Source organism: Quercus lobata, chromosome 4, assembly GCF_001633185.2.
Source record: "Quercus lobata isolate SW786 chromosome 4, ValleyOak3.0 Primary Assembly, whole genome shotgun sequence".
Lineage (NCBI taxonomy): Eukaryota > Viridiplantae > Streptophyta > Magnoliopsida > Fagales > Fagaceae > Quercus > Quercus lobata.
The window spans coordinates 32870073-32884067 of NC_044907.1; the positions used below are offsets into that span (position 1 = coordinate 32870073).

Consider the following 13995-nt stretch of genomic DNA (forward strand, 5'->3'; position numbering starts at 1 on the left):
GAGGAAATATTAAAAGTTAAATAAAAACTATTTAGATATAAAAAATCATTAAAATCTATCTTAAATGTATTGTACTAACCCTAATTTGTCCTTAGCTTTCTCCTCCTATTTTGTCTGTACCTTTAGCTCATCTAGCTTCTAGGTAAGGGTAAGGAGGTTGTCTAATCAACCTTGTATCGCCTCTTTAGTCTTTGACCTTGTTTGAACATGCCCCTGAACGTCTTGAGAAAGGTCTTTTACTATGTAGACACTGTTGAGCTTTTGTTTCTTTCGATTCATCAAGCTATCCATGTACGAATTCCTGAAGTTATTGTACTTATTACATTCATTTTTCTCATCACGTTTTCCTAGGGGAAAACTTTTACCGAATGTGTCAACTACTGTGAATCTGTGACCAAAGAGAGACTTGTAGCCAACATATGTGTAACTTAGTTGAATAATATTCTGTTATCTTTTATTAGAAAAATTAGTGTTTAAATCAGTCTCTCCGTTGTTATAAATAGGATCCGGTTAATGTATGTCTTTAAGATATACATTAACATTTAACCATTCATTTTAAAAATATTATTATAGAGAATTGAAAAAACTGTTAAAATAGTTAATTACTTTTCATTGTTTTATAATAATTTATTAATATATGCTCTAAAAACACATGTTAATAAATTTCAAATAAATAAGTGGATTAAAAAATAAAATTGTTAGTCGCAATAAATTTTGCATTGACTCAAGTGCTTCTTTCTAAATAATTGGTATTAGTTGGAGGAAGGGAAGGTGGGGTTGAGTACCTAACCCTTAGTAAGAAAAATGCTAACGAGTGTCTTTAGGACACTGATTAATAATCTATTTAAAGAAAATTTTTATGAAAAATAAAAAAAATGTAATTAATATTTTGACAACTTTTTCTATTCCCTATAAAAATGGTATCAAAATTTTCTTAAAATGAATTATTAATGAGTGTCTTAAAAGAATTTATTAGCATGAGCTAATTAGTAATTAGCTCAATAAAAGTAACTTCGTGCACCTATATATGGTACACATTCAATCACAATAGAACCTATCACGTGGCAGGCACGTGCAACTGAATCTGTGTTTTATGTGGGCACACATCTCTTATGAATGTGACTATTTCTTTGAACAAGATAGACGGCAAAAATAGCCCAATATCATTATTTTTGGAAATTGTTAGTGTATTATCACTTTTATTTTTGGAAATTATTAGTGTGTTATCACTTTTTTTTTTTAACTTAAGTTTAAAAAAATCAAGAACTTATTTGGTAGAACATCTTAAATATATGTTTTTAGTTTTTAAACAATATCATAGTATTTCTATACACTTTTTTACCTATACGTACTTCAAAAAAATATAAGTAATATTACCCAAATTCCTATATCAATCAAGCTCAAATATTAAAAAAAAATTATATTAAATAAGTATACTTTTTTTTTAGAAATATATTAAGAGTGCTGTACAGCACTTGTTAATGTGATAAAATTTAAAATAAATTATTCACTTTTTTTAGGAATATAAAAAAAATTAAATATGTATTAAATGTGTGTCAGTTTATATAGAAAAAGTCAAATTATTTTACAAAATTACAGCTAAAAAGTAAAAATTTCATCAATTTTCCATGCAGTGGGATTTGTAATAGATCATAAATGAACCACAACTGGTTTATTAACAGGTGTTGGCTGACACCTGTTAACATAGTCCATATATTAAATAGGATTTTGTTAATGTGTGCGGGTACACAATAATTTTCATTTTTGAAAAAAATTTTCAAAAATTAAAAAAATATTAACAATTTTTTTTAAAAATATTTTCAAAAATGAGTAGCGTGTGCCCTTAGCACACATTAACCAAACTCTATTAAATAAGTCTGCTTGGAACTCGAGATTAAGAAAAATGATAAACCCACATCGTGTGGCGAAAAATTCATTGGAATATGCAGAGTGGGTGATGATGAAGCGTGTCGAAATGGGTGGACACTTTTCAACCCACAAGGCATGCGTCCTTCTGACACAGCCCTCTCAGAAGAGGACTCTACATGCATAAAGTCATTGAAGTACCGTACCTCTATGAACCTTTCCCACGTGAACCTGACAAAAGACAAAAAAAAAAGAGAAACCCACACATCGTGTGGCGAAATATTCATTGGAATATGCAGAGTGGGTGATGAAGTGTGATGATGAAGTACTGTACCTCTATCAATATGATGGACACATCAAACCAATGTTCCACGTGTGGAGCTTCTTTTCCCTTTGCTCTGTTGTACTCTCTTTTCTTTTCCCTTTGCCCAGGATAGACTCTAGTACTGTTTCTTTCTACCATTCTTTGAGAATAAGATGCAAGTGATTCCAGCAGTTCGGCCCCTGGTTGAAGGCAGCACCGTTTGTCCCGTCTAGGAAGTATGTGGTGAAAGTGCCTGGAATCTTCAATGCTAAAAAAGCTGATGCAGCGACGGCAAAGCCCAGAATAGCGAAGCAAACACTGGTGGTGGTGGTCCGGTCAGGCAAGCTTGCGCCAGAAATTGTGAGGTCCGAAAATATTTTTACAACACCAGAAAGTATTTTGCTGGAAAAGGAAGGTTTTGATGTTCACAAGGCAGAAAACAAGGAGCCGGATTTACAGGAGGCAAATATTCAAGATACAAGGCAGTCAACTATGGAAGGAGAAAAAGAAGATGTGACAATACAACATGCTGGGTCAGCCAAAGAAATGGTGTCAGGACAGACTTTTGAAGATGTATTAGGTGAGATAGATAAAGAAATAGGAAAGTATGATTCTAGAAGTGTAGGGGCAACAGGTTCTGAAGTTAGCATGGGAAAGGAAAATTTGGTGGGCCACCCAAATATCAAGGAAGCCATGTTGCCGTGTACACCATCAAGGCCAGCCCACTTGTTTTTTTCTCCTAGGGTACCTTTGGCAGATATTCCAAATTCTTTGGTCAGTCACGGGTCTGTGGAGGGCACATGGAAAAGAATTCCTAGAATTGGGTTGATAGCTGATGCATGTATGTCTGAGGCAGTGGGAGGGAAAAGAAGTTTAGGAAGTGACTCAAACCAAACTGAGCTACCCAAAAAAAGAAGGGTTTCAAAGGAAGGTGTAATAAAAAATAAGATATTGACAGAGGCTGTAATCAGTCCTACCAAAAGTAATGAGTCTGTTATTATGAAACTGTCGTGGGTTTGGAAACCCACGTATAGAGAATGAGTTTGTCAGTTTATTACAGACAAAAGATCCCTCTGTCGTGTTTATAGCCGAAACATAGGCAGATGAAGCAAGGTTAGATCGTACTTTGAGTAAGATTAATTTTGATCAGAAGTGGGTGGTTCCAAGGCAAAATAGAGGCGGTGGTTTAGTTTTGTTTTGGAAAAATTCGATTAATGTTGATGTGATAGATTCTCATAGGTATTTTATTAACACGGTCATTGATGGGAACACTGCAAATGCTTGGCGATTCACCGGATTTTATGGCGAGCCCGAAACCCATAGGAGGAGTGAGGCATGGAGCAAATTGAGAAGCCTAAATTCTAGAATGAATATTCCTCGGATTTGTGGTGGAGATTTTAATGAAATTGTTCGTAAAGAGGAAAAATGGGGTGGGATTTCTAGAGATCACAATCAAATGCAATTATTCCGAGATGTGATCGATGAATGTCAATTTATGGATATGGGATATGTGGGGCCTAAATTCACATGGGTCAAACACTATGCTGATGGGCATTCTATAAGAATAAGATTGGATCGATGCTTGGCTACAAATTCTTGGTTCCAAAAATTCCCAGGTACGAGAATTCACCATCTTAGTTGTATGTCTTCGGATCATTCTCCTATTTTGATCAATTTGTCAGGGTTGCCTGAACCTAGGAAGAAGAGATGTTTTAGGTTCGAAGAAATGTGGTTATCGGATCCAACTTGTGGTGAAACGGTTGAGAAAGTTTGGAGTAATACAAGGGAGCCGAACCTAAGCATAGCTATTCTGAAAAAAGTGGCTAAATGTGAACAAGAGTTAACATGGTGGAATAAGCACAACTTTGGGCACGTGAGAAGGGAGTTAGAGATTAAGAAGAAACAACTTGTATTGGCTGAGAATGAGGCTATAGTGAGTGGGAATAATACTCGGGTTAGAAGTCTGAGAGAGGAGATTAACTCTCTACAAGATCGGGAATCAAGGATGTAGTGTCAAATATCAAGGGTGCTGTGGTTAAGCAAAGGGGACAACAACACAGCTTTTTTCCATAGCAAGGCTACAAAGAGATTTAGAAAGAATCTAATCAGAGGGATAACAGATCGAAATGGAGCCTGGTTGACCGACCAAGAGGAAATAGGGCATGTGATGGAAAGTTACTACAAAGACCTTTTCTCCACCTCCAATCCGATCCTTGTAGCTGAATCTCTAGAGAAAATCCCATGCAGGGTGACTAATGAGATGAATGTGGAACTGATGAAGGAATTTACAGAATTGGAAGTCAAGGAAGCCTTGAATCAGATGGCTCCCCTAAAGGCTCCGGGTCCGGATGGTATGCCTCTATTGTTTTACCAACATTTTTGGGCGACGATGCAGCATGATGTTACTTCAGCCATCCTCTCATGGTTGAATTTAGGTACCCTACCCGAACCAATTAACCATACTCTCATTACTCTCATTCCTAAAATTGCTAATCCTGAACATGTGTCTGAGTTTCGTCCCATTAGTCTTTGTAATGTCTTTTACAAGATTTATTCTAAGGTCTTAGCAAATAGATTGAAAATTTTTTACCTCTCTTAATTACTGAACATCAATCTGCCTTTGCTAAGGAAAGACTTATTTCAGACAATATTATGGTTGCTTTTGAGACCTTTCACCATATGAAGCAACATAATTCAAGGAAGCATGGGTTTATGGCTATCAAATTAGACATGAGTAAAGCCTATGATCGGGTGGAATGGGTGTATCTGGAGAGGCTTTTGGAAAAAATGGGTTTCTGTGATAGATGGGTAGCTCTTATGATGAGTTGCGTAAAATCAATGTCGTATTCTATCATGGTGAATGGTGAGCCAACTGGGATGATCTATCCAAAGAGAGGAATTAGACAAGGAGACCCACTATCTCCTTTCCTTTTCCTTTTATGTACGGAAGGACTTCATGCTCTCATAAAACACTCGGCGAGGAATGGGGATATTAAGGGTTTTTCCTTGTGCAAACGAGGCCCAAAGCTAACCCACTTATTTTTTGCAGATGATAGCTTGCTTTTCCGTGGGTCAATTCCTGAGGATTGCCATAATGTGCTAAAGATTTTGGGTGAATATGAGGCTTGGTCAGGGCAAAAAATTAACAAAGAGAAGACCGCAATTTTCTTTAGCAAATCTACCACGGATGAAGCAAAATCAAGCATAAAGAACCTCTTCCAAGTCCAAGAAGTGAAGTCCTATGAGAAATATTTGGGGCTCCCCTCTTTTGTTGGGAGGGGAAAAAAGGCTAGCTTCAACTACATAAAAGAAAGGGTTTGGAGGAAACTGCAAGGATGGGAGGGTAAATTGTTATCTCAAGCAGGGAGAGAGGTCTTAATCAAAGCTGTGATCCAAGCTATCCCTACTTATGCTATGGGATGCTTTGAATTGCCATTGGGACTCTGTGACGATATTGAAGCAATGATTAAGAAGTTTTGGTGGGGGCAAAGAGGAAATAGAAGAAAAATTCACTGGATCCGGTGGAGCGAATTGACTAAATCCAAAATGGTGGGTGGAATGGGTTTTCGCGACTTGGCTCATTTTAATGACGCCCTTTTGGCGAAACGAGCGTGGCGGCTTCTGCACAACAAGGAAACCCTCTTTTACAAAGTTTTTAAGGCCAAGTTCTTCCCCAACACTTCTCTTTTAGAAGCTAAGGAAATAAGTTCGGGATCCTATGCTTGGAAGAGTATTCTTTACGGCCGTGATGTTATCCTTGACGGTGCTTGTTGGAGGGTGGGGAATGGAAAGTCCATAAAAATATGGCAACACCATTGGCTACCTCGAAAACATCCAACCAAGATCCTCTCTCCAGTGGTGGAAACAATGGAAGAAGCCACAGTGGATAGCTTAATTAATGAAGAAACGAGAACTTGGAATGTTGCTATGATTGATGGAATTTTTGCTCCACAAGAAGTTGAGGAAATAAAGAACATCCCACTGGCTAGAGAAGACTCTAAAGACTCTCTGTATTGGCCGTGGGAGCATGATGGGAGGTATAGTTGCAAAACGGGCTACCGCTTCTTGAAGGAAGATGAAGTTGGTTTTCAAGTGCCTGTGCACCAAAAGCATGAGGAAGGGTTATGGAAGAAGGTTTGGGCCCTTGACTGTCCAAATAAAATAAAAAATCTCATCTGGAGAGCTAGCCGTAACTCTCTCCCTACTAAGTGCAATCTATATAGACGAACGGTCATTACAGAACACTGCTGTGACCGATGTAAAGAAGAATCTGAAGACATGTTGCATGCAATGTGGAGTTGCAAAAAACTGGATGGGGTTTGGGGAGCAAACAGTGTGTGGAATTTTCGGAATCAACAGAGCTTTACAAGTTTTAGTGAGCTTTTGGCCTGGGTCTTCGATCATCAAAGGAATCCGGATCTGTTTGCCTTCATTATCTGGTCTATTTGGCACCAAAGGAACCAGCTTCGGACTCAACAAGCTCATCGTCCCTTACAACAAATTCCTCAGTGGGCACATGACTGTTTCAGTGAGTTTCAAGCGTTGAAAGAAGCACCATTACCCAGTAGACAGTTGTGAAGAATAAGATGGAAACCTCCAGACCAGGGAACGCTCAAAATCAACTTTGATGGCGCCATCCTCACCGAGGAAAAATGTTCCGGACTGGGAGTTGTGATCCACGACGAGAAGGGCCTTGTTCTGGCCTCCATGGCAGCTCGGATTCCACAGCAACTCCGGCCTGAGGAGATCGAAGCTCTAGCTGCGTCCAAAGCCCTTGAGTTCGCAAGAGATTTGGATGTCACTGATGCAATCTTGGAAGGTGATTCTCTAATGGTAATGTCGGCTCTGAAGCTCAAGAATTTTGGTCTTGCTCCGTTTGGGTTGTTGTTACAAGACTCTGTAGTCTTTTCTTCATGTTTCACAAAATTGTCCTACTCTCACACTAAGAGAGAGGGCAACACAGTAGCACATAATTTGGCAAAATTAGCTTTTAATTGTACAAGTTGTGTAATTTGGATGGAAGATGTTCCACTTGTTGTAATGCCTTCTTACCAGACTGACTTAGCTGGTATTTTCTAATTTTATGATAGTACTGTTTCTCAAAAAAAAAGAAAAAAAAAAAAAAGATGCAAGTGATTCAGGTCTTGTAATGTTTACCAAAAAAAAATCAGGTCATGTGTGAGTGGATCCTGTTTCTGTTCTAGTTACTATACAAATAATAAAAACAAGTCAGGAAAACATTTATCATTCATGGGGTGTGGCCCTTCATTTTGACTATTTTTACCTGCCAACTTATGTAGTTGAAAGTGACAACAGTAATCATTCTTCTTCTTCTTTCTTATTTTATTTTTTGTTTTTTAATTTTGTTTTTCTAACTAAAAATGGTTTTTTCCGGTATGTACTCAGCATCCCTACGCTTTGTGATGATAATGAGTAATATATTTACCGGTATCACTCGAGTAACAATGAGATGTGTAACTATTCAAATCCCACAACTTTTGCAAGCACGAATGATAGGAAACGATGACTTCCTATGGTTGAACCACACCTCTTGGGTGGTCATTAATCATTCTTGTCTTCAGAGAGAGAAAAAAAGAAAAGGACTATGGCATTGGTCCTTGTTACTAATGAACAAATTGATGGTCGTAATTTGTAAGTTTGTCAGAAAGATGTCATAGTTATGAAGTTCGTTGTGTTTGCTCTGTTTGTTGATGTTGTTATTGTAGCTGTTGTTTTTTGTTTTTTGAAACATTTGCTTGTTCTGTTTGAGGGACAGAGGGACAGTGGGAAATATCACTCAATAAATAGGAGCACAAGAAGATTTTAATAATTGCAAGTGTACAAAAGCACAATATTTTTTCTGCGATCTTGAGTGAGTTTTAGCTTTGAGGAGAGAGAGAGACTTAGGACCAGTTTGGTAAGAGGCTGTTTGTATTTTTACGAAGCCAGTTTGGTAAGAGGTTGTTTGTTCTAGTAATTTAATTGACTTCATATTTTGTAATTTGCAACAAGTGCTTAGGGATTTTAATTAAAAAATATACCTTGAAAGGTCTGTTTCTAATGTTTTTAATTAAATCAGGTCATGTGTGAGTGGATCCTGATTCTCTTGTTTTCACACAAAGACTAAAGAGCAAGTCATTTTTTAATGATTAGTTGATTACCAAAAAAAAAGTCATTTTTTAAGCGTGGCCCTTCATATCTGACCATTTTGACCAGCCAGCTTATCAGTTGAGAGTGACAACATATATATATATATATATATATATCATTCTTGTCTTCAGGAAAAACGACAATGGCAATGGTCCTTGTCACTAGTTAACAAATTAATGGCTAGCAGGTGAGAGTGAGACTGACGCCATAACTATGACGTATTTTGTGCCTTTGCTGTTTGTGAGAGAGGGATCACACAATAAATAGGAGGCCAAGAAGGTTTTAAGAATTGCTATCAAGTGTAAAAAAGTACAAGATTTTTTCTTCCATGAGTGAGTTTTGGCTATGAGGAGAGAGAGAATCAAAAGAGTCTTAGCCTTGCTTCGTTGGACATGAATTGTGCTGTTTCTTGGAGTTGAAGGCACAAGCATTTTCTTCCAAATAAAATTTGCAGGTTCTTTGCTCCGTCCTTTTACTTTATTTTTGTTCAAATAAAATTTGCAGGTTGTTTACTTCATCCTTTCACTTTACTGTTCTTCAAGATAAAGTTAGCCAAAAATTCAATTGAGTTTATATTTTGTGCTTTGTACTTCAAGATTTTAATTAAAAATATATCTTGCGGGTAAAGGTTTGGGTCTAATGCACCAGAGCACAGGACCCAAGCTGGTTCTGTACCTTGCAAGGTTGGTTTATAGTGTTTTATAATCAACTAATTTAATTTCCTTTAACAAGTATTCGGAAACGCATGATTTTTAATTTTGATTTTTAATTGGAAAGTAGATGTGTGGGTTTCATTAGTTCAATAACTTCAGTTGGCTAGTAATATCTATTATTATGGGGTAATTACCACCTCATTATTTTCACATTAAAAAAAAAAAAAAACCAAAAAATAAAGATCTAAAGTTAAAAGGGTTTTAAAAAATTAATATTCTCATACCAACCACAAATTCTACCTGGTAACAATTACAAGAATGCAACAATTTCCAGCCTCAAATTAATCCTTTTACGAGTGAGCGAGTGGGAGTTTTTTTTCATTCTCTCTATTTGTCTTTACCTCACAACCAACCATTTGTTTGTGGGTCGAAGTGATTGGCTGGAGGTGTGCAAGGCCGGCCCTTCCCTTAGGCGAGTTAGGAAATTGCCTAAGGCTCCCAAGCTGAAAGGGGCCCAAAATTTTAGAAAAGAAGGGGTAGTAGGGGAGGAAAAAAAAAAAGTTTCAAATGAATTACAAAAATCTGTCGCATTCTTTTAACCAAAAAAACAAAATTTTTGATAAATCCGATTAAACATTGATTCTAAACAAAATTATTGTCCAAAAATAACATTAATATCTTCTAGACAAACCAAAAATCAACCAGACAAACTACAAATCCGGTCTAAGAGATTAACCACAAAACAATCACAAATCAAAACAAATAAAACAACTCAAAACCCTAAAATTTTACATTTCTCTTTGCTCTCCGCCTCTCTCTGATTCTCTCCACTGTTCTCACTTCTCATCTGCTCAACAGCTCAAGCAAGGCAGCAAGCTTCCTCAGCCTGGACTGCTGGACCGCCTCTCTCATTTTTTCTGTGAATCTGATTCTCTGCTCAGGCTGCTCTCTGCCTCTCTCAACTGCTCTCCGCCTCTCTGTAACAGAGACTCTGTTCAGCCGTTCAGGTATAAATATTTGCCTGTTTGGGCACTTTGACTTGGCTTTCTCTTCATTGGTTCTTGTTAAGATAATAAGGTTGGGCCCTAGTTTTGTTTATCAGTTTTGGGCCTTCAAGTTTTTTTTTTTTTTTTTTAATAAAGCCTGCGGTTTTTTTTTTTTTGGGTTATAGATAAGATTTGTTTTGTGTTTTTTTTTTTTGTGAGTGGGTCTTATTAATAAGCCTTGTGTTATGGTTGTGCATAAATTTTGGTTATGCTTGTGCTTTTTATTTATTTATTTATTTTTAAAATTTTAATCATGTGTTTATATATATATATATAATTTTTATTTTTTTAGTTAGTGGTAATATATTGAATAAGTTTTTATTTAAGAAAGTTAAGATTGCTAAAAATTTGTTATTGTATGGTGAAATTATAACAATATTTTTTATATAAATCAGGTTCTATTTGTCATTTTCTCTATACTTGAAAGTTATTTTTTATTTTAGTCTTTATAAATATATTTTTTGATTAGAAATGTCTACTAAAAAATATGCATCTAGATATGAAAAACTTAAAAAAAGAAAAAAAAAGAAAAATTAATTAAGTCTCAAAAATGACCAATGGATAAATTTGTTTTTAGTAATAAACAAAATATAACACAAAATTTAGATGAAAATATCACAAATGAGCAAGAAATTCACCAAAAAGAATTAGAAGATAATGAAATGAGACAATTGCAAGAAAAATAGATTTTAAATGAAATATATTATAATATAAAGTTATTAAATAAATATTAATTTAATTAATATATAAGTATAAAAAATGTCTAATTTTTAGTTTTCACCTTAGGACTCAAGATGTCTACGGTCGGCCTGAGGAGTGGATGGAGATTAGTGGTGAAGATTTGGGGTTCTTTTGGCTGTGGCTTATTGTGATGCTTGGATTTGTTTTTGAGTTCTAGGTTTTCATCTTCTTTTTTTCTTTTGGGTCCACATAATTGTGATTGAAGTTCTGCAGCCCATATTTATTTATTTATTTATTTTTGCGGCTTTTGATGCTCTTTTTTGCATCTCTGTAGTCTATGTATTTCAATTGTTAGACAAGATATACCTTTGAATCATTAACCCTAACATATAAATGAATATTCACAAGCCTTGAATCCTTCCAATAGAGTATAAGGAAATTATTGTATCTTCTTTTTTGCTCCTGGCCCTGGTATCCTTCCATTCTCAAATCGCCTTCAATTTTCTGGATATTTTTTGGATGTTGGATTCTATAATTCATAATGGTGAGAGAGTTTTTCTTGAGAGGCTGTTTGATCATTTTCATTTTTTTTTGTCTTAAAAGGTGTTTCTTTTTTAATGGTAACTAATAGTGTTTAAAGTGACAATTTTTAAACCACATATATCAAAGTAATTTCCCCCTCTATTATTGTCCGTTTGTTGCACTACAAAGCTAGGTTTGAAAAGGATGGTTTACGAAAAGAAGGCTACATTTCATTGTTCATCCCATAAATTTAATACACGTATGATACCCTAAAGTAAAGAAAAGTGGAGAAAAAGAGTAGATAAAGAATCATATAGAAACTCCAAATATTACCTAAGTTGATGAAAACATATTAAGACAATGTTTTGTGTGGCGTAAAATATTTTCTTAAAAACGTTCTCAGTGTTCTCGGGTATTCATTTGGTGCTTCATAAATCTTGGTCAAATCATAAATATTTTAGTTTACCAGTAAATTCCTTTTGTTAGAGCATTCCATTAGCAGAAAATAATACATTAAAAAAAAAAGAAAAAGAAAAAAAAAACATAAAAAACAATAGAAATATACCCTACATTTCATTCTTTATTTTATTAGAAAGATATATAAACAAAACACACAAAAGAGAATACTAAAGATTTACATACTTTGTTTACCGGAAAAAAAGAAAAAAGAAAAAAAGATTTACATAGTTTGACTTTAGGCCTACATCCGTGGGCAACAACAAGAAGAAAGTTCACTAAAAGATTTAGAGAATACAAATTAGTGTGTAGACAAAAGCCACCAAAGCCAAACACCAGTGTATGTATATATATATATATATATATATATATATATATACACATACACACATACACACGTAATATAACTGCTAATCATTTATCTTTCCATCTTGGCCATTGTGTCTAGATGATGATGTGATAATTGCAAAAGAAAATATTTATATGGGATTGGGGTTGGGTTGGAACTTGGAGCAGGTATCATTATAATGCCATATTATCTGCATGTATCAAGTATGTATCTTTATTGGGACAATTTGTGAATTCTACAATTGTGTTTGATCTACACATTGTGAAAGTGAGGATGCATTTGTCATATCAAAATGTAAGTTATTGCAAATGGTATCCTGGGATAAGTTTTAGGTTTAGTGTTAATAATTGTTGTTTGTCTGTCACTAGGAAAAAGGAACCTGTCACTCAAAAAAGATGGCCACGTCAACCACTTCTAGTGATTCTTTTCATGAAAATGAACTTGAATGCAAAGAAATTATCATCCAGCAACCGCACTGGCGCCCCGAGTGTTGCATCTACAAGGTCCCCAAGAGACTTCGTGAGGTAAAGATGGAAGCCTACACTCCAAAGCTAATTTCAATAGGTCCTGTTCATCGCGACATAGTTGCATTGAATGAAATGGAAAAGCTTAAAAAAAAATATTTCCAGGAATTCTTTCAGCGGCCCTGGAAATGCCAGGCTGAATTTGAAAACATCGTTCAAAAAAATGAATACAATATCCGCCATTGTTATGCACCTGACATCTCTCTACCCAAAAAGGAAGTTTTTGTAGAAATGATTTTATTGGATTCTATCTTTATTATTGAGCTCTTCTTGAGGACTGCTAAGAGGAAAGAATTTGGAAAGGATGATTATATCTTAAGTAAACCATGGCTAGATGAAGGCATAAAGAATGACTTGATGTTACTCGAGAATCAGCTTCCATTTTTTATTCTTGACGAGTTACATCATCACATTGGAAGGTCTACAAGCAATCATGAATCATTTCTTACACTTGCCTGTACTTACTTTCTTCGCGAAGAAAAGAAAATACCCATTGTGAACAATGTGAAGGAAGTAAAACATTTCACTGATTTGCAGAGATATTTCTACATTCCCCCCAACCTGAAAACTGGAAAAATCATTGAACATCTTCATAGTGCAACAAAGTTGGACTCGGCAGGATTGAAATTCCAAGTGTGTAAGGAAAATCGAGCAGATAGATTTTTACTTGACATTCAAGTCAAGAAGCCGAATCCCTCAGAAATTTTTCCAAGATTCAATTGCTCATGGCTCTTGCCTTGCTTACCATGCCTAAAATGCTTTTGGTGCTTGGACCATCTGCAAACTAGATTGGTAGTTCCACACTTTGTAATAAAGCACGGAGCAGAAGACCTTTTCCGAAACCTCATGGCCCTCGAGCAGTGTCATTATCCACTTCAAGCTTACATTTGCAATTATATCATGCTATTGGATTTTCTTATAAACACTAGAGAAGATGCGGAGTTGCTTGTTGAAAAAAAGATCATTGCTCACTCGTTAGGCAGCTACAAAGCAGTTGCCCTAATGGTTAACAAACTTGGCCAAGAAATCGTGGAAAACAATTCCTGTTATTATGATGTCGCTAAAGATCTTAATGACCACTATGGGAACTGGTGGAATAAAAATATTGCATCCCTGAGAACGGTATATTTCCGTGATGTTTGGAGAGGCACTGCAACTTTTGTTGGAATTGTACTCTTATTTGTAACTGTTGGGAATTTCCTTAGGCCTTTTGTCTTTCACAAATAAGTTTCCTTAGGCCTTTTTCACAAATCAGTTGGAAATTTGGCTTTCCCTGTAGTTGTATTTTAATTTTATCATTAAGTTTAGTTTGTGATATCGTTTCCTTCCTGACAAGTTTTTCTCTGGACTCAACATTTTGGATGTTTCAAACATAGTTTCAGCACCCATCCATAGTCTGCGTTTGGGCTAATAAAGTGTTAATCTATAAAAGAGTTATATCCTC

The 13995-nt window shown here is 35.6% G+C and overlaps 2 protein-coding genes across 3 annotated transcripts; both read left to right on the forward strand.

The window, feature by feature from the left end:
• Positions 1-4337: 4337 nt before the first annotated feature.
• LOC115985061 lies at positions 4338-7249 on the forward strand. Its single transcript, XM_031108031.1, has 4 exons — positions 4338-4521; positions 4815-6304; positions 6411-6698; positions 6776-7249. The coding sequence occupies exons 1-4, from the start codon at positions 4338-4340 to the stop codon at positions 7247-7249; spliced, it is 2436 nt and encodes an 811-aa protein (XP_030963891.1).
• Positions 7250-8555: 1306 nt separating this feature from the next.
• On the forward strand, positions 8556-13889 carry LOC115987317 (UPF0481 protein At3g47200-like). Of its 2 annotated transcripts, none has more exons than XM_031110847.1 (3): positions 8556-8774; positions 9832-9980; positions 12396-13889. In XM_031110847.1, the coding sequence occupies exon 3, from the start codon at positions 12423-12425 to the stop codon at positions 13776-13778; it is 1356 nt and encodes a 451-aa protein (XP_030966707.1). In that variant the 5' UTR covers positions 8556-8774; positions 9832-9980; positions 12396-12422; the 3' UTR covers positions 13779-13889. The 2 variants fall into 2 exon arrangements, with proteins under 2 accessions (XP_030966707.1, XP_030966708.1); XM_031110848.1 differs by lacking the exon at positions 8556-8774 and adding an exon at positions 8800-8824.
• The last annotated feature ends 106 nt before the right edge of the window (positions 13890-13995 follow it).